This window comes from Ambystoma mexicanum, chromosome 7p (assembly GCF_040938575.1).
Source record: "Ambystoma mexicanum isolate Mex_15411 chromosome 7p, UKY_AmexF1_1, whole genome shotgun sequence".
In the NCBI taxonomy this organism is placed as follows: Eukaryota; Metazoa; Chordata; class Amphibia; order Caudata; family Ambystomatidae; genus Ambystoma; species Ambystoma mexicanum.
The window spans coordinates 573,526,967-573,554,267 of record NC_090939.1 but is presented as its reverse complement, the minus strand read 5'-3'; the positions used below and the strand labels follow the sequence as shown (position 1 = coordinate 573,554,267).

General features: G+C 47.5%; 1 protein-coding gene across 1 annotated transcript in view; it reads left to right on the top strand.

Moving 5' to 3' along the window:
• TMEM131 (transmembrane protein 131) overlaps nt 1-27,301 on the top strand; it is a 2,512,175-nt gene that overhangs the window by 833,925 nt on the left and 1,650,949 nt on the right. Inside the window, exon 8 of the mRNA XM_069636582.1 lies at nt 15,239-15,319. Coding sequence (XP_069492683.1) covers nt 15,239-15,319 — 81 coding nt within the window. The remainder of the gene's footprint in view (nt 1-15,238; nt 15,320-27,301) is intronic.

The window sequence follows — 27,301 nt, the reverse complement described above, 5'->3', positions numbered from 1 at the left end:
CACGCTTGGCTTCTGAAAGGTTGAGGTATAAGTTTTGGGAACTCCCTGAAGACGTGATGGAGGTGTTGCTTTCGGCCCGAAGGCCAGCAACAAAGTCTCTGTACCGTTGCCGTTGGCGTAAGTTCTGCGACTGGTGCAGAGTTCAGAATGTGGATCTTTTTGCATGTGACATCCCCATGGTTCTGTCCTTTTTACTTTCTTTGGCCCACAGGGGCTTGCAAGTGGGTACCATTAAAGGTTACCTGGCGGCGCTGTCCATCTTTAAGCGCTTGTCTGAAGAGTGTTCTTACTTTAAAATCCCTTTAATTTCACAGTTTCTGAAAGGGCTCTTTAATGTGTTCCCTCCGTCACCTTTCCTGGTGCCCGGTTGGGATTTAAACCTTGTTCTTAAGTTTCTTATGGGTGCTCCGTTTGAGCCTTTACATTCTTGCCCTTTGAGGCTGTTAACTCTGAAAACTGTGTTTTTAGTTGCGGTTACTTCCACTCATAGAGTGAGTGAGTTACAGGCACTTTCAGTTAAGCCACCCTTCACTGTATTTCACAAGAACAGGGTTGTCCTTAGAGTTCGTCCTTCTTTTCTTCCGAAGGTAGTGACGGAATTTCATTTGGCCCAGAAGATTGTTCTTCCGGCATTCTATCCTCCTCCGCATCCTGGTAAGGAAGAGGAGAGGCTCCATAGGCTTGATCCTAGGAGAGCTTTAAGTTTTTATGTTTCACTCATGTCCCGGGTCAGAGTGGACGATCAACTCTTTATTGGTTACGCTGGAAAGCGTTTGGGGCAAGCTGTGACGAAACAGACTTTGTCTCGCTGGATTATTTTGGCCATCTCGGAGTGTTACCGCTTGGCGGGTAAGGACCCACCGGCTGGCTTGCGGGCCCATTCTACCAGGGGTATGGCCGCATCTACTGCCCTGCAGAGGGGTGTTCCTATTCGCAACATCTGTGATGCAGCCACCTGGGCTTCAGTACATACATTTGTACGTCACTATTCCCTCGATTCCATCCGAGGACAGGTTCTGGCCTTTGGCAAGGCGGTCCTTTGCTCTGCTATTTGATTGGCTATTCTAAATTTTGATTCTAAATTCTTTCCCTCCTCCTTGTTCTGGTACTGCTTTGGGAGTCTGTCATAGATATGGAATACGTCTGAGGACCCAATCCCCTCGAAGAACAAGTTACTTTCTTACCTGGTAACGTTCTTTCGATGGGATGGTCCGACGACTTATTCCATATCGCTCCTGCCCTGCCTTCCCCGCTGCAGAATTTCTTTTGCGATTGCAGCTTACGTTCCGCAAGGCTTTGTGTCTGACTGGCAGTTGACTAATGTCACACGTTCTGGGGGAAAAAACTACAACTGAGGCTACGGGCGTCGTGCGTCCTACTTATCACATCAGATGACGTCGGAGGAGGTCCTCGACGACGGCGCATCGACGTCATCGACGCAGGACGCAGACGCCGAAAAAAGTTTCCGAAGCAGCACAGCTGTGTGATTACATGTCATAGATATGGAATACGTCGTCGGACCATCCCATCGAAAGAACGTTACCAGGTAAGAAAGTAACTTGTTCTTCCCTGAATACTAGCTTCAGATGCGATGCTGAGTTCGGCCAGGCAGTTATGAAAAACCTTTTTACTTCGTCCTAGATATGAAGGAGGTTGTTACGGCTCCACCCCATGGTCTTCTTTGGTGGAATCCACTCACAAGGATGGAGGAAAGGGGACGGGATGTATGAGTAATTAAAGTTACTCACTGTAGTGACTAGAGTACTCATAGTCCAAAGTCCCCTTTCCTCTATATGTCCCACCCACCTTCTCTCGCTAGTATGCCAAGGGCTGATATGTAATGAGCGTAGCGAGGTATCCAAGCGTCCCATGTGTTCAAAGGGCACTGAGGTGAGGCACCAGGGCCTCGGCGGGGCGTTCCCACTCCCTCCCGCGCTATACTAAATTTAAAGGTGAAGCTCAATTTTCACTGCCAAAGGTTCCGGTACCGTCCCCATGTTGGGGAACGCCCACAGGGATGGAGGAAAGGGGACTATCCACTCAGTACTCTAGTCACTACGGTGAGTAACTTTATATTTGTTATACAAAATTGATGGTAAAAAGGACGAGTCAACCGAATGTCTTTTAGTCTTCATTGTTCAACACATTTTGTAAAAGTTACAAATTGTAAGCACAGTCCCAACCGTATGTAAGTGCTAATGTTGGTGGTCCACTAAATGTAATGAATATTTTTTGTAAATCTACCCTCTTGATGTTTTAGCATACAGTTTTTTCGTACTCTCCATTGTTTTCACATGTACTACAAAATTCCTAGGGGAGCAGCCTACATCAATAAAAAAAAGGTGGCTGCTTTTAATTTCCGAAAATACTCAGTTGCTGCAATGCCCCATGGGAGATTTAAAACTTTTTTGGGGCTGAGAGTACCCCCTTCTCTGTCACACTTTTAAACTACTGCACAGATTTACACCAAACCACAAAAAAGATTCTCTACTTTGTGCCCAACTTGTTTCTTATTTGGCAAAAATGTGTCCAGCGCTTTTTGCTGTGCAAGTGTTCAACGGAAACACCATTATCTCTATGGGAAATTGAATGTGAGCTGACTGTTAATAGCTTTTTTTCTTTGCTTAGTAACTTATGAACCATTTGATACATGTACCCTGAATTTCGAAATTTCAGTGTGATCTATCCAGCTAGTCAAATGTTATTAGCAGTAGAATTTTTGTACATGTCAATGCTCTTAAATGTTTAACAGTGGCGGATGAGAGTTACAACTTTGAACAGTTGCTGGTGTCTGTTCCGAGTTGCATGCGGTTTGTCACCTTTCACATAGCCACCATGCCTGGTGACCCGCTTTAGACAAAGCACAAGTGGGTAATATAATAAAATGAACTTGCTCACAAATTTTTTTTTTTTTAACACTTTATTTTTCCTCTGACAGTCACATGTCTACAAACACATCATACAGATCAGTTTAATGCATAATATCACAATTTTGGTGAACATATTCAGGAAGCAGTGATTAAAATACTCAGTTTGGGCTGAGCTATGGAGGTTATTCCTGAGTCCCATCCCGGTTCTCGATTAGGTATCGCCGAAGTGGTGCCCAAATGTCCTTTGTCCTGCATGTAGCTGTAACTTTCTTGATGAATGTTTCTTCGCATTAGTACACTAGTATCAGGTCCCTGAGCCATGCCTGTGTTGTGGGGGCTACCTTTGCTTTCCAGCACTTAAGTATGTTTTATTTGGCAACCGCTCACGCTACGTAGAAGAGTGTGCGAGTTTTGATTGAAACTTTCCCTCTGTCCCCAAGCAAGTATTTCAATGGTGTGGCTGGGATACGCTAGTCTAGTATATCATTCAGTATAGTGCCCATCTCTTCCCAGAATCGCCTAATTGGAGGGCATTCTCAGTACATATGAAACAAGTTTGCTTCCGAGGCTTTGCATTTGGGGCAGTCTGACTGGCTGGTCCGGTCAAATTTGGCTAGCTTGCTGGGTGTTGTGTAGATGATTTAACATTTTGAACTGTATCATTCTGAAGTTGGCGGATAGGGAAATGGATTTGGTGAAATAGTATTTCGGCCATTGTGCCTCTTCTATGGTTATGCCCAGATCTTTTTCCCATTTGGCCTTCATTTTGTTTTGGGAGTGAGTATGTGACTGGGCCATATTGTATATTGTAGAAATGCCGCCTCTGAACCCGTCCTGTGTCATGACACAGGTCAGGAAAGGGTGTGGGGTTGGGGCTACTAGACATGTTTCCCACTTGATCATACAGGCTGATTTCAGTCGATGATAATGAAGTGTTGTGGTGAGATTAGCTCCAACCTTCTCTTGGACCACCCCCAAACGTACAAACCTCCCTTCGGGGATCAGGTCACCCAAGTGCATTACCATTCCCGGGTCTCATCTTTTCTGGAGTGACGTGTCCAGCGTAGGTGCCAAAGGGGGGCGTGCGCCCTGTAGGGTTCCATGCAGCCTACTCTGTGAAACAGTACCAGCCAGGCACACGTCATGGATGCCACAGGGTCTACCTCATTCTTGTTGTGTTTGTTCTTAGCGAACATCATGGTTTGTAAATTCAATGGGGCAGCAGCACATTTTTTTGCTTGTATATTGGCGCATTACTCTGTGTTAGGGGACCAGTATTTAGAAAAGTGTGCGTGCATCGCGTAGTAATATAGTAGGAAGTCTGGGGCGGCCAGTACTCCTGTGTCGTACCGTTCACATAATTTGAGCTAGTTAATTCTCACTGTGCCCCCCTCCCCATATGAAGTTAGATGTGAGTTTTTGAAGTTCATCAAAGAAGGGGCACCCAGGCCAAATTGGAATGTTACTGATAGGTACAGTAGTTTGGGCACTGAAACCATTTTAAGCAGGGATATCTGGCCGTACAATCAAATCGGAGTTTGTTCCATACGCCCAATTTAGCCTCTAGTAGCGTCATATAGGGTTCATAATTTGTAGTGTACAGGGTTTGCCTGCTTTTGGCCATTATGATGCCTAGATACCTGGACATATTCCGGGACCATCAGAATTGTGATGTGGCTGCCGATCACACAGTTCCCTAGGATTTGGAGCGATTGATTTTATAACCATAGGACCTTGCAGATTCTTGAATTTCCTGCATCACAGGGGGAAGGTTGTGTTCAGGGTCCCTTAAATATAGCATGGTGTCATCTGCATATAGTGATATGAACTGAGAGGGGCCTGTGATACGGATACCTCGCCATGAATGTTTGTGACGCAGGCATGCTGCCATGCCTTCTATGGTAAGGGCAAAAATGAGAGGGGACAAAGGGCAGCCCTGGCGCGTACCTCTGTGCAGCGAGAACTCCAGAGATAGCGTTTTATTTGTCCTGACTCTGGCCTTCGGGTCTTTGTATAGTACCTGAATAAATCTTAGGAATCTGGGACCGAATCCCATCTTTCGTAGGATATCGTACATGTAGCACCAGGAGAGAGTCAAACGCCTTTTTGGCATCTAGGGCTACCGTCACTGTTTTGGCTTTCGGGTCTAGTCGTGATGGAGAAAGATCTACGGAGTTTCAGGGCTGTGGAACGTGAGGGGACGAATCCTGATTGGTCCGGGTGAATTCATTTGTTCATGTATGGTAAGAGACGATTGGCAATCGATTTGGCGAATATTTTGGTATCTAAATTTATTAGGGAGTGGGGGCTGTAGGATGTAGGGTCGTGTTGCGGTTTGTGAGGTTTGAGTAGGACTGAGATCATGGCCTCCCTCATGGAGCCTGCCTGTGTCCAGGGCCTCTTCCCAGATTTCCACCATTTGGGGGCAAGTTCAGTGCTGATTCTTTTGTATAGGTCTGCCGGGAGCCCGTCAGGTCCGGGTGCTTTGCCAGCCGTTAAGTCTTTGGTCGCCTGTACGACCTCCTCTAGTGTGAGGGGGAGATCCAATATCTCCCTTTCCTCCCAATCCAGCCGGGGTAGAGGGAACAAGGCCTGGTAATGTTAGAGTTCCACTGCTGTCACTTTATCTGTTTGCGTAGTGTGTGGAGTAGAACTCCATGAAGACTTCGTTAACCTTTTGGGCACTCGTATTAACTACCCCGTCCGGCCTCTTCACACCTGTGATAGATCTGACACCTTGCTCAAACTTAATAAGGTTAGCCAGGGATTTGCTTGCTTTTTTTTCCCTACCCATATCTACGAGCATGAGTCCGTTGTATAGTATACATTACCTCCTGTTCCACTAGGGATCTTAACTTCGTGAGCTGGGTTTGTAAAGGCCGTAGCATTTCGACCCCGGGGGCCAGTGTGTATGAGATTTCAATGTGTCTTCAGTTTGGTTTAGTTTCCTCCTTATTTCCCGAAGTGACCCCAGCTAAAGGAACATTAGATGTCTTCTCAACCAGACTTTAAATTCTTCACATACAGAGGCCATCGATCCCAACAAGCGCTTGTTCCGTACAAAGAAGTCGACTTTTTCTACCCTTAAAGTCTAAATTACAGAATCATCTTGCAACATTGCTGGGGGCATATGCCAGCATCGTGAGGTTTGGTCGACGGCTGCTGTCGTTATATGTAATAGAACTGGAGAGTGGTCTGAGAATGTGCATGGGTGTATGGCGCATTCGTGTGTCAGTGGAATTAGTTCAGGGGAACACAGCCAGTAATCTATATGTGAGCTGGAGTTGTGCACTTGTGAATGAAATGTGAATTCCTCCTGAGTAGGGTGAGATTTCCTCCATACATCGACCAGAGGCAGTGATGTCATAATTTGCAGTATGGTTAATGCCGCTTTATTATGATTCCTTTGACCCCTGGATGTTCTGTCTTTCTGTAAATCAAGGATTGTGTTCAGGTCAAATCCCACTCCCCCCCCCCCCCACAGATTACCCTGGCCTCCCCCAGTGGCGTGATCAGGGAGACGATCTTTAGGTAGAACTCTGAGTGTCTTGGTTCGGGCCATATGTATTGATCAGAACCAGTTCTTGGTTATCCATTATCCCCCAGACGATCACATATCTTCCCTCTGCTTCCACCTCGGATTTTGTGAGTTGGAATCCAGAGTGTTGGTGGACAAGGGTCAGGACCACCTGGATTGTGACGAGTAGTCCGTGCCGATCCGTATCAGACCCCAGTATCAAGCAAATGATTGTTACTTTCTTGATGGCATGTAACTCTTGTAACAGCAGGATATCAATATTGTGCCTTTTAGCGTACGCAAGGATTTTTCTAGCTTTTATTGGATTCGCCAGCCCTCTAATATTCCACGTTAGGAGTTTAATCACTTGGTACCGCCTGGGTGTTGCCATTAAGTGTCCTTATGTCAATCCAGAACTGACTAAATGCCTTTGCTACATTTTTATTTTCTTTGTTACAGGCTTCCGCCAGTTTTTTTTATTAAACAAACTTCCCCCGTTGTATCACCTGAAACTCTATGTTGGCAACAGGCTTCCCTCATCCCGGTTATCCCACCCTCACATCCCAACAACTGGACAATGTATACCCAAACCCATTATACAAAAACTGCAACTATGGGTGGTGCTGTGTGGTCAGCTCCGTTCGTTATGCTTCAGGCCGCTTTTGGGAGCCGCCGTGCTGTATTCTTGCGGTACGAACAAGTGGAAAATTGTGCTCCTTCATCAGACCGACAAGGTCTGATCATGTGTCCTGATGTGGTCTGAAGTTGCTTGGTTTCGGATTTGGAGGTGCCCGGATGTTGCGTTCTATGTACGACATGGCTTCCTCTGGTGATTCAAAAAAGTGGGCTCGTCCTGCATGTTGTAGGCGGAGCTTTGCCGGGAACATCATGGCGTACGGGATGGACCTTGCTCTCAGTGCCTTTTTCACATGATCCAAAGGTACGTCTCGCTGCCTGAACTCCGCTCAAGAAGTTGGGGTACATGTGCACCCTTGTTGAAACTAATTTTAACGTGCCTTTCTCACGTGATGACCGGAGTATCAGGTCTCTGTCCCGGTAGTTGGGCAGGTGCACAATGACGGTGCGCGGTGGGGCGCCGGGTTTAGGTAGAGGGACAAGAGATTTGTGGGCTCGCTCGACAAGGAAATGTTGGGAGAACTGGGCTTCAGGTAGCATTTCCCGCAGGGTTTCTTCCAGAAACGGCTCCATCGTGGTGTTAAGGGGTTTCTCCGCCAGCCCCACCACTTGAATGTTATTCCGGCGCCACCTGGATTCCAAATCATCACATTTGGACTGTACCGCTTTTATGGATTTTTTTTATATTCTCTATATCGTTGCCATGTGCTGCAGTAGTATCCTCTCGCATGCTCACTCTGGCCTCCGCCTCCGTGACTCTAGTGTTGACGTTCCGTAGGTCAGATCTAATGGAGGAGATGTTGTTACCTATTTTGTCCAATCTGCTGTTAACTGCCGTAAACCCAGCCTGTAGAGCCGTCATATATGGGTCCATCGATTCTTCTGTTTGCGTTAGGCTGGGTGCTGGGCTTGCTTGTGGGGACCTAGCTTCTTCCTCAGACATGTTCGTGCGTGTATAGGCGTCCATGGTGCTCTTTCTGTTGCTTTCACTCCTCATGTCATACTTGCGCCCAAAGGATATGTCAACACGTGTGGTAGTGCAGAGCTTAAAATAGACGTTTAATGCTGAGCTTGTGCGGTATCCAGGAACGACCCGGGGGCGTCCTTGTACAGGTAGTATGTACAATATTTTATTTGGCCTTAAGGTTTGTGTAGGTGAGGCCCTCCTTGCATTAACTTGTACCTGGCTGGAGTGGGGTCTCAAACGCTGCAGTGCGTGCTTAGCAGTCCTCGGGTCTGAAGTGTGATTTTTGAGTTTCTGTAGTATTGGTTTGCTTCAAATTTGCAAGGAGCTGGCCAACCCTACGGCAGTCTCTACCCCTCCTGTTGCCTCCCAGGCTCTTTGCAATGCCCTTGCCTCTCACTTCATTAAAAAAAAAAACAGGACATCGTGTCCACCCTCTCCACCCCCACCCCTCGTCTCCCCTCTTCATCTGTGCTTGCTGACCCTCCTTTAGCCACCCCCCATCATCCTCCTCGTCCTTTCCTCTTTTCTCCCCTTACGAGGTCGCTAGACAAGTCCGATCTATGAAAGCCTTGTCAAAACCGGTTCATCCCTGTTCCTCTAAAACCATCAAGGCCCAGATTGACACCCTCGCTCCGGCCCTTGCTGATTTTTGCAACCACTCCTTTGCCTGTGGATCCTTCACCTCCCCTCTGAAGCACTCCCTTGTGCATCCTCTTCTCAAGAAACCCACAGCTGATCCTTCTTGTCCAGCTAACTATCGCCAAATTTCCATTACTCCCTTTCTGGGCAAACTCCTGGAAAAGTTGGCCATCTCTCAGCTTAACCTTCATTCCAATTCTGTTGGCTGTCTCCATGACCACAATCTGGCTTCAGAGCTGCCAGAAGCACGGAAACTGCTCTCCTGAACATCCGTGATGATCTGCTCTCCAACCTTGACTCTAACATTCCCTCTATCCTCATCCTCCTCGATCTCTCTTCTGCCTTCGATACGGTCAACCATACCATCCTGCTCAACCGTCTCCGTGAAAACCTGGGTATCACTGATCAACCTCTGGCCTGGCTGACCTCTTTCCTCTCTGATCGACCCTCCCAGGTCTTACTCTCTACCTGTGGTGTTCCCCAGGGGTCTAACCTCTCGCCCTGGCTTTTCAACCAATACCTGGCAACTCTCGCCCAATGCATTGCCATTTTCTGCTCAAATTTCCAGTGCTACGCTGACGACACTCAATTCATTTTCATGCTGCCCTCTGCGACCTCCTCTCCCATCTCTGATTGCCTAACTGCCATTCAAGATTGGTGCGCCGCCAATGATCGTTGTCTGAATGCCAGCAAGGCGGAGATCCTCCTGATCGGCACACCTTCACCATCCTTTCCCCTCACTCTCTGGCCGGCTTCCCTTAGCCCGCCTACTACCCCCACCTGCGAGGCTAAGAATCTCGGGGTCATCTTTGACTCCACCCTTTCCTTCTCTGCCCACATCTCTGAGGTCTCTAAAAAGTCAAACTTCCTACTGCACCTCCTCAGAGGCACTCTGCCTTTCCTCTCCTTCCCCCAGAAGTTCATGGTATCCCAAGCTCTGGTTCTTCCTAGATTGGACTATTGAAACAGCCTCTTTCTTAATCTACCTGCCTCTACTCTCCGCCCTCTGCAACTAATCCAGAACAGTACTGCGAGACTTGTCCTTGGCCTCAAGCCCTGGGACCGTATCTTTCCAGCTCTGAAATCTCTCCATTGGCTCTCAGTGGATGCAAGGATTAAATTCAAAACCCTCTGCATGGTCCACGAGGCTTACTGAGGCCTGGGTCCAAAATACCTTCAGCTATCCCTCCGCAAATACCTCCCTTCTCAAGCTCTTCGCTCCTCTACCTCCAACTCCCTCGGGGTCAGTATTTTTTCAAAGAAACGAGCTGGATGTATATCTGTCTTCGGCTGGGGCCTCCCTCTGGAACAGCCTCCCTGCCACTCTAAAACTTGAGGAGAGCCATCTGCGGTTCCGGAAACACCTCAAGACCTTCCTCTTTTCTTCTGCCTTCGCTCCCCTTCTCCCCTGCTGATCTGTTCTCTCTTGTATTTGTATTTGATTACATTTTATATAGCGCTTTAATCCAAAGCGCTTCACATAAGAACATCAAAGATACAATAGAAGCAATATGAATAAGTCACGAGTCAAAACAATGAGAACAGTATGTGGAACAATTTGCTGAGTACATTAGATTAAGAATCTGGGTTCGGGGGGCAGGGAGGAAGTAGTAAGAGCAGTCAGGAGGGATGGTGAAGAAGGTGGGATTTTAAGGAAGAGCGGAAGGAAGAGTAAGAGGAGATAGAGTGGATAGGCAAAGGTAGAGAGTTCCAGTGGAGGGGGTCGAGGAGCTGGAAAGAACGGAATCGGGAAGGGGCACAAGGAGGAGGAACATTGAGTAAGAAGTGGACAGCTGATCGGAGGGTGCGAGAGGGAGAGTAGAAGGAAAGGAGGGAGGTAAGGTAGGCAGGGGCAAGATTGTGAAGAGATTTAAAGACAAGACAGAGGAAGTTGAATTTAAGTTGGGAGTGAAAGGAGAGCCAACCGAGAGAAGAAAGTGAAGCTGAGATGGAATCATGAGGAGAGAGGGAGCAAAGGGTACGCATTGCACAGTGGTTGAGGGATTTGAGGGGGGCCAGGTGAAATGCGGGAAGACCAAAGAGGAGAGCTGGACAGTAGAATAGACGGGAGAAGATATGGGAGGAAATTAGAAGTTTGGTGACATGGAAGGATGAGGGAGGAGTGAATTCTACGAACATTGTAGAGATGGAAACGACAAGCACGAGAGGTTAGAGAGATGTGGTGAGTAAAGGAGAGGTTGGAGAGGTTGTCCACCAGTCTTGGCACCGTGCACCTGGCCACCCTTGTCCTCCGGGCCCAGGTACCTGCTCACCCTGCCACCCTCCCGCACTGCCTCCGGTCCACCCTTGCACTGGGGTCTGTATCTGTACCCATACACCCCCCCCCCCTTTTTCTTCCTGCACTTATCAGACCTACCCTGTCTGCTACCTTAAACCTAGCACTTTCAAATAGCTGGCTGCACTACCACTGTTTGTTGCCTTTATTATTTATTTATTTATTTATTATTTCTGTTTCTCCTCTGCTTCGAACTTTCCACTTCTCCCCCCTTCTATGCACTTTTCCCCTCCCCCTCTCCCATGCTCTTGCGCGTTCTCAATGTCACTGGGCCCAGTAAGATCGCTGTTTTGTTCTCCCCTGTTCCCCTCCCTTGCCTTGTCGCACTCTGAATCACTTGTGTAAGAGTGCGATAGAAATAAAATATCAATATCAAAACTTGTATTTTATTGATTGTCAAATGGTGGCTTTAGTGATGTTGATGTTAAGACTTGCGCTACCATAATGCAATGTGTTTAATCTAGTGTTCATCTGTTGGTCTGTATTTATTTATTGTATACATTGACTTGTGCCTTTGGTAATCATGCGTTGTGTGGCTTAGACCATGTGTACATCACCTCAAATCTTGACTTATGCAACTCATTATATTTTGGTTGTCCGGAAGAGGCGATTCTTGGACTCCTTATTGATTCACAATGAAACTGAAAGATGTGTTGGTGAGATTGCACGGTCCAGAGCACATCGGTCTTGCTCCTTCCACTGGTATCAGCTTACACAGAGTACCATTCACAGTCAGTTTATGGATTATAGATTCTCCTATTTGACAAGCCACCTCAGTCTTGGTGCTTAAGTTGTCATGTTATGTGCCTCATCGCATACCCTTGTCAGCCACTGCTGTACTTTGGGGTGTTCCAATAGGACTCACCAGGATGCAGCCCCAAGCCTTTTTGGTATATGCATCTTCTATTTGTACATCACTTCTGCAGAAGCTTAGGTTCCCAGACAGCAATCATGCCTTAAATATCACCAATTTTCACTGTAGCTTGTCCTGTACTTTTCAACCTTTTGGATTTGTATTTTTGCTTCCTTTTGCCTCCTTTTTAAGGAGTTATTTACATTTTGGTAAACCCAATCTGGGATTTCCCAACCTAAATAAAATTAAGGAAATTCTGAGTCAGAGTTCAACTGAAGAATCGGCCGGTGTCCAAAACCTATACTTGCCATCACAGCTAATCTATACAATGTGTAGGGATGTCAGCAACCAAAGCAACAGTGTCCAGCCTAAAGTTCTGAGCCTCTTCCAGCTCGCAGCTTCCTTTCAGCTCCCTTCCCCAAGTATGAAACAGTTCCAGCTAAAAGTCTCAGGTTTACCTCTCTTGAGTTCAGGATGATACATGTTTAACCACTACTCTGGGTTCCCTTCCCCAACTTCCAAGTGACACGGTTCCAAGCACCAAAAACCTTAAGACTCTGGTCTTAAGTCAATACATTTCTCAAGCCTCAGGGTTCCCTTCCCCAAGACTTAATTTCAGCAGCACAAACATATCCCGTATTCTCTTAGAGTTCTTTGCCACTCGTGTGCCTTCTTTTTATGGTGTGTTTTTCATGCGCAAATCGTAACTGTGTTGGAATAACCTTCAACGTTTTAGTTAATTCTGATTTCAATGTAATTTTCTGTAATATGTAATTTTCACGTAATCTGGTGTATGCCTTTCTTTGTTTCAATATTAAAGTTTTCATTTTAGAATACAGCACATACTGGTTTCATTTGATTTCAAAGTTTCATTCATTTTAGTATGTAGCATCTAATAGTTTTGTTCCGATTTTAAAGTTCTGTTTTATTTCGGAACTTAATATGTAAAAGGACTGCTCTCTTGTAAGGTTTTCACTCAGTTCGGAATTAAAAAAAACATGGATTGTACTCATTTCCTATTAAATAGGCACTAGTTGCACTTGTTAAGGTTTTCATTCAGTTTGGTATTCAATAGGCATGGGTTGCGCTCAGAGCACACTTTTCATTCAACCCGCTGTGTAATATTTCTTTAATTGACTTCAAAGGATATGGCCATCACTCAGAGACTTTTGAGAACGTTTTTCCTCCAACAGGCGACCACTCCGATACAAAGTATTCCTCGAACAGTAAAGTTCAAACGCCTGCGCTCTGGGTTTCTCAATTGCTAGAAACTCACCAGTCGCACTCACCAGTCGTGTTCACAGGCTTGCCAGCAGCATGGATCATACAGCCTTCTGCTCTTCACTTTAGGGGTCCCACTCCTGCCCTCGGGCACTCCTGTGTAAACAACCGAACACAGGTGAGCGAGCATCTTGAACACCTGTAAAAGGGGCACCCTCTCCACGCGGCTGCCTTCATAATGTTCGGTCTGCTCCACGGAGCCCCAACTCATACGCCACGGTACCAAAGACCAGCTCTCGGCACACTTCGGCCTGCCTCTGGTATGGCCCCTGCTGCTTACACCTGCCTTGCTGCTGCTGCTCCTGTCGCTCCTCCACACACAGGTCTCCCTGTTGTCTCCTCTGATGCTGGGCTGGTCTCCTTTTATACACCTGCAGCTCCTTGACAGGCTGCAGGTGTGGACGTCCAATCAGCCCTGCCTGACCACAATCAATGGGAAATGCCTGACCTTTACAGCTCTTAGCAGGCATCTTCCTCGTCCCAGTACCAGAGTGGTAAGAGTGTGGCCCTTATTGTTCTTAGTTGCCTCTTCTTCGTCCCAGTACAGTCGTGTCAAATGGGGAGAAATTAGGGAAACTTACTTAAAATCCCTATGAAGGTTGGGGAAGGGTTGACTGGTCACTAATAGGGAAAGGGAGATACCATGTCTAACCCCAGTGTACCCTAGTCCCCAAGGACCCTCCACCCAAGTGATCCTCCCTCGCTTCTCCACCCTCAGGGTCAGGATCCATGAGCGATTGCCTTTCCCTGGCCACCTGCGCAAAGGATCCAAGGGGTCTAGGAGTGAGAATACCCTCGGGTTTCTCATAGTACATGAAATCAAATCAAATGATCTCTGGCTATTAAAGACGAACCATTAAGCCTTTGATTGCTGACCCGTGGGCCCCAAACTGGTGGGGCTCCCAAAATAAATTGTGGCCCTGATCCCTGTAATATAGTGGGGCACGCTGATTGACCCCCCGCCCCAGCCCCACACATCTCAATTTAGGATGTGTATTTATACATCCTAAGAATAATACAAGTTACAATTCGATCAGCGGATTTAATACTGGCCCTATGTCAATTAAGTTTGACAACTAGATAATACTTTTAAGAAGTTGTCTGTGTTAATCAGCCTGCTCAGAATTATGTTTTCGTATTGTCAGAATCCCCTCCTCTGAGTTGTAGCAACAGATGAAAAGATGTCTTAAAGGCTGCATGAGGCCAAAGGGAGGTCCTAGTTCTTCCTTCAGACAAAACGTAGAAAAGGACTAACAGTCATGGATAGATCATGTCTTTGAATGCATCCCAAGCATCCTCTTTTGAAGTTGTATTTTTGCTGTTGAATTGTTACAGAATGCTCCTTCTCCAAGCCATCCCTCGATACTGGAAGAATTGTGACTAGAACTGCCAGTGAACTACAGAGGTATTTTACTGAATTTTCCCTTTGTGTGGTACCTTTTATTTGACAAATAGATGAAGTACATAAGAAAGTAAAGTATAAGCTTTTGCAAAGGTCCTTGAGATAAGAATGGTTGAAAGCCACTGAAGAAATGTACTTGTCACCCCTCTTCCTCTTTCCAGCTTCTGTACCCTCTAAACCATACACATTTCTGAGCCCTATTTGGGCACATACTCCAAGATCGAACCCTTGGAATGATTTGGAGCGGTCTGCTAGAAGGGCAGCACTGCCAATGGGGGTTTAAGGTGAGGGAGGCATCGCTGCAATGTGATCTTGAAATAGGGATTTATGATGCATTCTGTTACTGTGATGAAATGTAAGCTCTGCATGCGGGTAAAAACATGGACTTAACTTTATATTGGAGCACACACCAAACGCTCTTGGAGTCAAACAAGGGTGACCTTTGTTTTCTAAAAGTCCAAATGGTGGCTTTAGTGATGTTGATGTTAAGACTTGCGCTACCATAATGCAATGTGTTTAATCTAGTGTTCATCTGTTGGTCTATATTTAAAGTGGATCAGTAATTTTTCGCTAGTAACTTTTTCTTTCTGGATGAATTTTTTATTTGAAATCCCTGAGCTTTTAGACTTATTTAAGATGCTTTCTCTAGAGATGGCTTAAATACACAGTGAATTGGTATTCAACTGACCCCGCTTACTTGACCCAAACTCATGATTGAAATACTTTTTCATCTGTTTTTGATTTACTCATCTCCTCATTAATTTGCTTTGCTCATAGGTGGTAGAAATGTATTCGAGCGGAGGTGACTTGCATCTTGAACTTCCAACAGGCCAGCAAGGTGCTACAAGAAAACTGTGGGTAAGTATTATCTCTGTACTTGGGCCTCTTTTAAGCTCTTATTTCCATATTATTTTGTTTGCAATCTGGAGGGACATGCTCGGCATAAAGTTGTTTAACTCACACATAGGCCGTTTTTACCCCGAAAATAGATGATTATCCTTACAAAGTCTACATTTCACCTCTTCAAATGTTGAGGCTCAATGTGTATTATTTGAAAATACTCTTTTATATTGTGAAAAGTATGTAAAGTTCAATCATAAAATTGAGATTTCTCAAAGTAACTGCATAACAAACACATTGTGTAGCCTTTTTATGTTTTCTGAAGTTAAATGTGTTGCTGTGTGGAACGGGAACTGCATGGGGTATAAGCACATGTTTCTGAACCATTCAAGAACGGAAAGATTTGAAAGTTTTCTACAATTCTAAGGCTGTAATTAAAGGTCATTAAACAAGAAAATGATACTATTTGTCCATAGATTGTGTACAGGATCTTTGCTTTAATGGCTGGATGGCATGATCAGACTTGGAACTTCGAACACAGGTGTTGCATCTCACTTATCTATGCACACTTTACAGTTTCTTTTGCAAATTAATTCTTTGTTTTCTGATATATTCCTTATTATGGTTTTTAATGAACATTCTATTATAAACGCTTTCATTTGCCCCGGGGTAATGCATTAACCACAGCTGTTAATGTGGGACAGAGCACTAATGCACTAGGCATACACTGGGTGTGTTAAAGTGGGGCTAATATCAAATACTATTCTCAAAGAAACCCCCACATTTGTCCCCCACATTTGTTTCTTTGAGAATTAATTGTATTTGATATTAGTTGAAGTCACCCACTTTGATTACTAACATCACTTGAGTCGTTGATGTGCTTGATTGAGATATAAATATGCCAATCAGCTTTTTTGTGTTGTAGAACTAAATCTTCTTTACCATATTGTGTTTTACGTTGTCACATGTGTCTTTTTAGAAGACAGACCATTTGTGTTCTTTTTACTATGTATGAAACATAAATTGAAGTATATTTTTGGAAGCCAAACCTTTGGTCCATCTTATGGTATGTTTCACATAAGATGAATTTTTGCAGTCACCCAGTGTGAGTTTGAATTCCCAACCTTAATGCGATATCAATAGGTAGCTTGTTGGGGACCCTTGTTTTCTCTCCGACAAACTTAGACCTGAAAAACAGGGCCTGGCAAACATTGTTTGGCCTCCATTGGCATGGCACGGAAATGCCTGATGCTGGGTTGTGCATCACACAACAGTGCGAGCATAAAAAGACCTGGCTGCAGGAATAGCAATGGAAAAAAAGTTGGTGCAGAAGAACCCCAATGTATTTTCTCATCACCGAGACATCCATAGCAGAGAAACAATGTACAAATTGGGGGCAAAGTGTCTTGCGCGCTTGGGTAGAGTTATTTATTATGGTTTGTATCCTTCTAGATTCTATGACTAATGGACCGCTGCATAAATCTGTGTTCAAGAGGGATTGCCCTGATAGCTTAATAATATGAGAAAGGAAATGGGTGAACATCAGATATACTGCGCTGAGCCCTTCCGAATTTATTTTTCTACACATGTTTCGACATTTGCAGTCTTTTTCAAGGCTTTGTTAATTACACGTATACATGATTTTTCAAAACATTGTTGATTTGTACATCAATCCATCAAGTCGACAAATTAAATTTGAAAGCAAAATTCAAACATCAGTAGTTGTCAGAAATCAAAGGAGACTTTTGGGGGGGCGGGCAGACCAACCATAATCCATGCATAATATTTTTTGTTTGACAACACAAAGTTTCATGTCCCATATAATAATAGAGTTGTGGAGAGAAAAGGGAAACAAAAAATGAAAAAATATATAATAAAATATTCCATCTGGCAAGGTGTATATAATTGCAATACGTTGCATACATTTATTAGTGGTGATGAACACACATGCGCCCTCCAGGATGTCAGTGCCCTGATATATATCCACCTTAAGGTTGGTGCCTGCAAATAAAATGCTTAATACTTGTAAACAAGCCAAAACCGTTGGCTTTGCCAATTCTTGTTTTTAACCGAACTTCCATGAAGAATTCACATAGGGCTTATAAATTGTGGCTGAGGGCAGACCCGGTTAAGCAATTTTATTGCACCAGTAGAGAGTTTACAGCTGCAATTAAGTCATTAACTCTCAGAAGACATTTTTGGGAAAACACTGGCAGGCACTTTTAGTGCAAATTCTGATGGTAAGGCTTGATGAAGCTAGATCAAAGAGATCCAAGGAGGATATGATTTGGGCAATGAGGAACAGGAGGTGGGTGGGAATGGTCACCGGGGTTTGCATGGTCCTGGGCTGTCAAGGGTGGTTAAATTACCAAACAACATCTACAAGCTGTTTGTTTATCCTCCTATGCCATTACTCCCTAGCTGTACTGTAATGCAATAGTTGGTGCTTCTAGGTGGGGGTGCGAGGCGATCATCTCTTAGCTGAAGGGATGCTTCTTAGGCGGCAGAGCAGGGGGGAAGAAAGCACAGGCAAGAAACAAACGTATATCAGCTCATGCATTAAAACGCGGTTGCATATATTACACACACACAAAATGTAAAGTAACATTGTCACAACCATGAGAAAGACCATTCAAGTACCAAAGAACAGCAGCATGAATCTACAGCAGTGTACACCATTAGTGTCACAAACGCCCATTCTTGACTGCTGGCCCGCTCCACCCTACAGCAGTGCATGCCAGGGAGGCACATCCACACCTCCCCGCCATGCCCTTGGGGAGCTGTCTCAGTAGGCCCAAAACTCTGGCCCAACACCAAATGCTTCCTGAACCCCCTCCCCTCCCTTGTGACTGCTATGACCCGAAGTCCTCTGGCGAGCAGTGGCCAGCCCACCTCACCGGCCAACCCTGGTAACTGCGTCCGTATGGGCAGGGTACGCAGAGGCTCCAGCAGCCCCCCACTATCCTGTTGGTACCCCCTACCACCTCTTTGGCCAGTGAGGAGGTTCTCTTCGAGAAGTTTCTCGGCCTCATGAGGTCTCCTCAGATAGGGTTTATCATCAAAGACGCAGTCAGGGAAGTCCTCCCCGCCATGCTAGCGGCACCACAGACGCCTCCATCGGGCCCCCAGGCCCCGGTGCAGCCGCCTGCTCCGGCTCCACATCCAACACTGCAACATCTGCTGCCTTATCAGTCTCTGGCTGTGGTCCCTGTACCCCAGCCTCCGGCGCCATCTACTACTCCTCCTCCTCCACAAGATCCTCCAGATCTGCAGGATACGGACTAGGAGGAGGATCCGGACATGCCATCCTCAGCCAGGGCCTTCCACAAATGTCTTGCTGGCCTGGCGGAGTACTTCGGCCTCCCCCAACCCAAGGTCAAACAGCTGACAGTGGGGGGTTCTGGCTGAAGTCCTCACAAGAGGCCCCTCTGCCAACACAGGGATTCCACTGCAAACCGATGTAGTCTCCCTGGCCAAGAAGGGTTGGCTCAAGGCCCACTCAGTCCAGCCGGTCAACCGACGCCTGGACGCCAACTACAGACAGATGCAGGGTTATACACTCTTGCTCTCGACCCATCCTCTGCCACACTCCTTGTTGATCGCTGCAGGATCGCTATACTACAAGCCTCAGTCGTTCTCAGCCTCCTCCTCTATGGCGCTGCTAGGCAAGGAGGAGATGATCTTGGAGGCGTACCGCAAGAAGATCTACTCCAACGCCTCCCTGCACCTTCGTCGGGCCAATGCAGATGCCATGCTGGCTGTCGCCAACCAACGGTTATGGCATGAAATTGCGGACTTACTCCCGGAACTCCCCACCCAATGCCAATCGCGCTTTAAAGCGGGGCTAGCGGAAGCCAAGCTCATGGTGCATGACCTCATGGAATCCACATTGGCTCATATCGATACCTCAGGCCGTGCCATCTGCATTGCCACGGACATGAGGAGAACAGCCTGGCTCCGGGCAACGAAATTCAACCCTGATGTCCTGCAGCGCATTCTAGATATACCGTTTGAGGGGGGGGGGGACTCTTCCACTCCTCGATGGACGAAGAGCTGGACAAGAAGAACAGCTCACAAACGGCAAAGTCTTTATCCATTCTTACAAAGACCACGGGCAAATCGTACACTCAATCTCAGCGGCCCTCGGAAAAGGGTTGTACATATGGAGGGTTCCGCGGCTTCCAGGAACGCAGATCCAGGCAGCTGGACCGCTTGCCGTCTAAGAACCGGCTCAAACAACAAAAAGAGGGGGCGAGTAAGGGCTTTTCCAGTCCCCCTCCTAAGCGTCAGCCTCTGAGGGAAAGAAGGCATGACACGCCCCTTCAGGTCCACGTGTCTCCGGTGGGGGACAGGCTTGCTCTCCGTGCACAATTCTGGCATCAGAATTTCGCGAACCTCTGGATCCTCTCCATAGTTTCCATAGGGTACCGCCTTCCTATCCCAGCCTCTCCTCCCTCCCTCCCCCCTCCACTCCCACAGGTTGGGACAGCAACTCTTTTGGCGGAGATCAGTCGCTCGTAGAGAGCCAGGCAGTGGAGGAAGTCCCAGCCTCCCAGCGAGGCTTTGGCTTCTACTGCAGGATATTCACCATTCAGAAGAAGAACCAGGCGTGCCTGAGAATTGTGCTGGACCTTTCCACCCTCAACCTCCCCCTCCCCCTCCCCCTGCAACAATTCAAGATGGTTATGCCAGCTTTTATAGCAGAGATATTGGACAAGGGAGACTGGATGTGCTCCCTGTACCTGAAGGACGCGTACCTACACGTCCCGATTTGGCAGCCCCATTGTTCTTTCCTACAGTTCAGGATGATGGGCTACCATTTCCAATACAAAGTCCTTCCATTTTGCCGCAACTTGGCCCCCAGGGTCTTTACCGGGACTCAGGAACGCTGTGGTGGCCCTCCTCCGAGTGCAGGGCCTCCACATCTACCTATACCTCGACGACTGGCTTGTCAGGGCTACATCTCCGGAAGCGGTTTGCCACTCTTGCATCGCCCTTATGAATACACTGCACGACCTAGGCTTGTCGCTCAACCTCAAGAAGTCACAGCTGCACCCCTCTGACATTCCTGGGACTCATTTGGGACACGTGCTCCGAGAGAGTTTTCCCGTCGGAAGACATCTCCGGCATCAAGAGGGCCACCACCCACTTCCTCAGCAGAGATGGGACCTCGGCATGGTGGTACCAACATCTCCTGGGTCTACTGGCAGCGGTCCTGTTAGCCGTGCCGAACACGAGACTAAGGAAGAGAAGGATTCAGCTGCACTTCGCGGCCTCATGGATTTAGGAGCGGGGCTCGCAATCCGAGATCCACGTTCCTCCAGAACTTCACCCGGACCTAACTTGGCGGTCCATGGACTGCAACCTACGGATGGGCAAGACCTTTCGGCCGCCCTCTCCGCAGGCCACCATCACCACAGACTCCTTGCTTGAGGGCTGGGGAGCCCCCCTAGACGATCTCTCGGTCCACAACACCTGGACTCGACAGGAGCTGGAATACCACATCAATTGGCTGGATTTGAAGGCTATCTGGCTTGCGCTCAGAGCATTCCTACCACTTCTCAGGGAAAAGGTCGTCCTCATCCAGACAGACCAGCATGTACTAAGTCAACAAGCAGGGAGGCACCAGATCCCCTCCTCTGTGCACGCTGGTGATCAGCATGTGGGAATGGGCCCTGGAAAACGACATTTGCCTCTCGGCAGTCCACCTCCTGGGGGAATCCAACCTGGAGGCGGACAGGCTCAGCAGGCTGGGAGCGGCCAATTACGAGTGGCAGCTAAACAACCTCATTATTCAGGAGATATTCAAGAGGTGGGGTCATCCCCAAGTGGATCTCTTTGCCACTTGGCACAAGAAGTGTCCCCATATCGCATCCTGGCAGGGTCAGGGCCCCGGCTCTCTGGGCGATGTATTTCACCTCCAGTGGGCTGTCATGAAAGCCTACGCCTTTCTGCCTACTCCCCTGATCCACAGGGTAATTTGCAAGATCAAGGAGTCTCACCAACTCATCATTCTGATAGCTCCATGGTGGCCGGCCAGGCCATGGTTTTTCGGGACTACTCGGCCTCTCGGAGGTGCCCCCGATACACCTTCCGACGGGCCCAGCACATCTTATGGCACAGCAGGGGGGCAGAATCATCCACCCCGCGCCAGGGAAACTAACCCTCACAATGTGGTACCTGAGCAGGTAACGCTTCGGCACCTTAGCCTTTCATAGGCCAATCTGGATATCATACAGGGCGCCAGGCGTGAAGCCACCAGGGCCCAGTACAAAAGCAAATGGACCAGATTCTGCCACTGGGCAGACTCCAAGGGAATCGACCCCTTGGCCTGCAATTTCGACTACGTGCTCTTTTTCGGCGCACCTTGCTCATTCGGGCATACAGGTGGACACCTGCCGCACATGCCTTTCAGCCATTGGGGCTTACAGGAACTCGGAGGAAGGCCCTTTTTCCTCCTCCAACCCTATAGTCAAGAAACATCTGACTGGTTTTGCTACGCTCTACACGCCAGCTACGAGACTGCACCCTGTGTGGGACCTTAACGTAGTCTTGGGCCCTCTGGCGCACAAACCATTAGAGCCAATGTCGTCCGTGGGCATTAGGCTGGCCACCATCAAGACGGCCTTACTAGTCGGTCTTACCTTGGCTCGCAGAGTCAGCGAGATCCAGGCGCTGGTCGCCTCGTAACCATATACCACCTTTCACAAGGATAAGATAGTCATGCAGACGCACCCAGCATTTCTGCCCAAGGTTCCATCTGCATTTCACTTGAACAAAGAAATAGTCCTTCCTACCTTCTTTCCCGATTCCCAAGGACGAAGCACAGAGTGCTGCACTGCCCGGATGCCAGGCGTTCCCTAAAATTCTACTTCGACAGAACCAAGGACTTCCGCAATTCAGACGCTCTGTCACTTTCGGAGGCTCGAGGCTAGGCTATCAGGCTTCTAAGTCCTCCATATTCCGCTGGATGGTCTCTGCCATCAAGGAAGCGTACGAGGGCCAGCACAAACCGCTCCTGGCCAACAATCATGCCATCGCATTCCAGCGCAATGTCCCTTGGCAAGTCATAAGCAGGGTGGCCACTTGGGCCTCTCCCTTAGCTTTCTGCAAGCATTACTGTTTGGATGCCGGCTCTAGATCTGATGCGGCTTTCGGACAGGCGGTTCTCGGGAACCTATTTGCTTAAGGAGGGTCTCCTCTCCACCCTGGGGCTACAATCAGTTGTAATCGCCCATACAGTATGGAGGAACGTCCGACCAACCTCCCCCCCTAATAATACTGGTGTCATTAGGCAATGTTGAATCTATTGTCGACGTATCAATGGGGACTGAGGTGTGGCGGCGGAGTCAGGGCTGCGCCTCTAAATTTAAAGGGGAAGAAGGTTGTTTCTGGTGAAAAAGGTTCCGTCTCTCGTCCCTTGGAAGGGACGCCCATACAGTAAGGAGGAAAGGGGACTGTGGACTAAGAGTACGTTAGTCACTACGGTGAGTAACTTATAATTTCTACGCAACCTGTTCGCTTGAGACGAGTCTGTTCAGAGGTAAGAGTGAATTGCTTCTGTTGAACCTTGCCACCACCCGTGGTTGTGTAATGTTGTACTGCTGTGTATTCGTTATTCATGAGCATGCAAATTCATGCCAGACCCCATGCTGGAGAAGGAACAAGTTACTTACCTGTAACTATTGTTCTCCAGCATGGGTCTGGAATGGATTCACATGTGAACCCTCCTTCCTTCCCCTCTGCGGCTCTTCTTGGTCATACTTCCACTGTACCTGCTTACCAAATCTGAAGATGGCTGTCAGAGGAGGGTATTAGGGAGAGGACGGTCATTGGCTGGCGGAGTATGACCCAGAGGACACAGATTGGTTTATGGGAGAAATACAGTTTGTAAGTGAAAGTGAAACGGTTTTTTCTTTTACCGAGGATTCCCGGCCTGATGACAGGGAATATTCATTAGTATGTGAATCCATGTCAGACCCATGCTGGAGAACAATAGGTACAGGTAAGTAACTTGTTCCTACTCCCTTGTCCAATCTGATGCTGGTTTGGCGTCCCCCCCCGCAAGGCTGCAAAATAACATACTGGTGACTCATGCACATAACCACTGAATGCCCCCCTGACAATATAGATATTCCAGAAGATGTAACAAAGGACCCCTGCAACCGCATTCCTGACAGAATGCTCGAAACATTTTATGGCCCCCTAGAGCCGCTTTAGTCTTCACTGCTAATAACCCAGCGATCAGTTTGGAGAGTGCTAGGGCACCAAGCTTCCAAAGAATCTCTGGGAGTGGAGTCATTTGGTCCTCTGCTTCTTGGTGATGCTTCCAGAAGTCCTGCATCTTAAAACGAGACAAAGCATCCACTGCTTTATTGTGAATATCTGCGACATGTCTTGCATGAAAGTGTATGTTTGATACACAGCATAAAAGGACCATTTTCTTCAGCAACCTGAGCACCATGGGGCAATCAGCCTGTTGATAGCCTGGACCACTGACGTGCAGTCGGACCAAAATACCACATTCCTATCATGCACCCCCCCACCCTGCTGCCAAACTGTCAAAGTGACCACTATGTGGAATAGATCCTGGAAGTCACATTCTGCACCAAGCTGAACTGCACCCACTCCGGAGGCCGCCCTGCGCTACTTAGAACCAAGGAATGCACCAAACCCCAAGCTGACAGCCTCATCCGTGTAGAGCCCTAACTTGCTATTTGTCTCTTCTTTATTAGGCCATAGCCTAGTCCATTAAATTATGACATGAGATAATCTTGTATGGTGATGCTTCTCCTTCAGCCCTTTCATTGCCCTTGCGATGGGCCTGGCGAAGGGCCTGGCGAAGGGCCTACTCATGGGTATGAACTGCAAGGCCAATTTCTGTAACTGGCCCACAGTCAACCTCTAGGAGCAAATGCACAGCTCCACCAACCTGGAATTCTTAGATGTTCTCTAGCGCCAACCAATAAACTCCCTTGAGGGAGTAGATTTCTATACTGAGAAAAGTCGACCTTGTCACAGGGTCCTCTGTCTTGTACTTTGCTAACGGCACCCCAACTTCCTTGCTACCTCCTGGAAGGCACTGAATGTAATCGCACACTTACATGTCCATGGGCATCCTGAAACAAGAAATCATCCATGTAATGGGTAATCCAGGCCCTGATGACAGAACGCCTAGTGCCATTCAAGGAACGTACTGAACTTTTCATATTCGCTACATGACACTGAACACCCCATTGGCATGCACTTTTCATATAACAACTGTTCATCCACCTGAAAGCCAAGTAAGTGATAATCGTCCGGGCAAAGCGGTAGAAGCTGAAATGCAGATTCACTGAACCAAACTTTAAGCAATGGCATCATTGACAGAAGTCCCCTTTGAAAAAGATACACTGTATATTAACCTAAATTTGACCGCTTTCTTCTTGGACACCACTCCCAATTAGGAGAAGGCAAACTCACGTAGGGGTGTTCCAGGGAACACCTGCCACCATTCCTAGTGACACCTCCTTTATCACCTTAGTCATAATCCTATCCGGCCTTATGAGGGCTGACATTTGGTTCTGTGGAATCACCGGGAGAGATCTTCGCAACCTGGATGCGGAACCCCTGAAGAAAACCTAAAACCAACAACGAAAGTCTTCCACCCTAGGGTATTTCACCCATACCCACAAGAGGGCCACTGGAATCGGCACGGAGCTCACAGAATGAACACAGGTGTTGGAACTTGCAAGCTGATAGGTTACACACTTTTTTTTGTTGAAAGCCTTTTATACCCCTCTCCTGTCCAGTGGTTGCGAGCTCATCAGAAAGGACTGCAAGCTCTGAAATAACCATGATCTGCGCCTTGTCCTGATGCCTGCTTCGACTGACGTGTAGTTCAACCAAAGTTCAATAGGTTTCTTCCCCCATTTAAGCCTTACTTCTTCCCCACTTGCTCTTCCCTATATTCGCCTCTTTCCGACCTGGGCAACCATGTACCTTCAGTATTGCAGGGTTTGCTTCAGGGAGAATGGCGTATTTGGCAGCAGTGGCCTCCATGGCTTTCCGCTGCTCCAGATTAATTACCAGTGGTTCTTGCGTTCCACTCGTCTGTTCTCTAACTTGCGTGTTGAGTGGAGGATTAACTCCTCCCTCAGTTCCCGGTTTCTGTGTCATGGTTACGTCTCCACATAAGCTTTGTTTTAGGTGGCCCTTGCCTCTCAGGCCCTTAATTAATGTCTGTGTCTGGCCGGCGGTGTCTCTTCGCCATCCGCTTCTCTGCACAGCGCAGCTGGCTCCACTGTTCAGCGTTGCTCCGCCCCTCGCCAATGTCCCCACGTCAGAGACTGTGTGGTTTCTCTCCCTCCATTGAAGGGTTGATGGCCCTTTATTCTAGCTCTGTGACTTAAAAGGGGCATATTGTTCCTTCTCAGCTGTCCAGCATTACCTTAAGCCAAACACACAAAGGTAACGTCAGGGTTGTTTTGAGTCCAACCTATAGATGCACCATCAGTCTCTTACTCCAGTGCATGGAGATAACACTCTAGGTATTTGGCATTCCACATGGGAGTCCTTGTTCCCTGGAGTGGAGTCCCTCCCAGTGAGGTCTCGCTTTCCCAAACCCCTGGGGAGGTTTTTGCCTCTCTAGCCAGGGAAGAATGGACAAATTTGCAAGCCCCTCTCCTGTACCAGTTACCTGCTTAATTGGGCGGCGTTTATTGCAACTCAAATATTCAGCCTAGCCAATTAAAATGTACTCTTGAAACAATGGCACTCTGTTGACAAAACAGGAAAACCAATCACGGGTAAAAATGATCAGAAAATGAACACTAGGTAGTTAACACTAAAAACCACTCCATTTCCCCAGCAAAATTCTTAAGATGTTGCGCAGGACGTGCACAGTATCGCAACAGGGAAGGCGCCTCCCCTAATGCACTCTTTTTATCCAGTTAGCAAGCACAGGTGAACAGAAATGGTCCCCAAACATTTCAGTGAAAACATGCCCCCAACATTGCTAAAATATCGTGCAACCCAAAGGACTAGTGCGCCCAGGGTACCCAGACCACACAGCTCCTGGGGCCAGCTTTGCCCAATCTACTCCGAACCCACCAAGCCCCAAAATTGGCATGAAACCCCACAAAGCACACCCCTTTTCGGGATCCCCAAGCCAGTAAGCATGGGCACCCACCCAGGTTTCTCTTAAACTGGTTTTAGGCAACCGAAGGCAGCATGGGGAAGGCGTAAGGCTTGCAGGACTGAAGTGACCGTAGCTCAAAATGGCAGCAGCCGAGTTGGCATCAACAGCAGACAACAAAGTTCTGGTGGGTCTAGTAAGATTCAGAGAACCATAAGGCAATTGGCCTAGCTGAATTATGGAAAACAGGTTATAGGCTTTATTAGTTATTAACAGAGATTTATAAACTGAAAAGTTCCTGCTGTGCTTTTGGGCACATTAGAGTCAGGAAGCGGGATGTCCTTTTTCTTGCCAGCGTTTCTCCTGAATCCAATTTCTATTCCCAGACCCGTGTCAGTGGGACCTGTCATACTTATATTTCTGTGTGAGTGGGATCTATCATTCTAATATTGCCAGGTCTGTGAGAGTGGGACCAGTCATACCGATTTGTGGTTAGCTCCAGTGCTCCAGTCCCCAATGAGAGCATTTTCTAAGTGTGAAAAACTGTTTTAATACATGTTTACCTCTTCTGATCGGGCAGTTATAATGGTACTACGAGGTGCACTACTGGTCCAAGCATATCAATGGAGCTATGTGGCTTAAAACTGAGGCACAAGGTTCTATCTGTCTGTTTCCCGTTTTTTGTTGGGGGTATTTGTACTCCCTATTTTTATTTTTTCGGAGTATTTATTTATGTAGTTAAAGTGGCTTAATGGACCCTTATCTGTAGGGCTGGTTGGCGCGGTCTCTTGGGGGTAGAGGGCAGCCCTCAGCCTTTCCCGTGCCGCCATATGCCCACGACTTTGTGAAATTGTTTGCTGTCTGAGTTTCCTCACTCAATACTT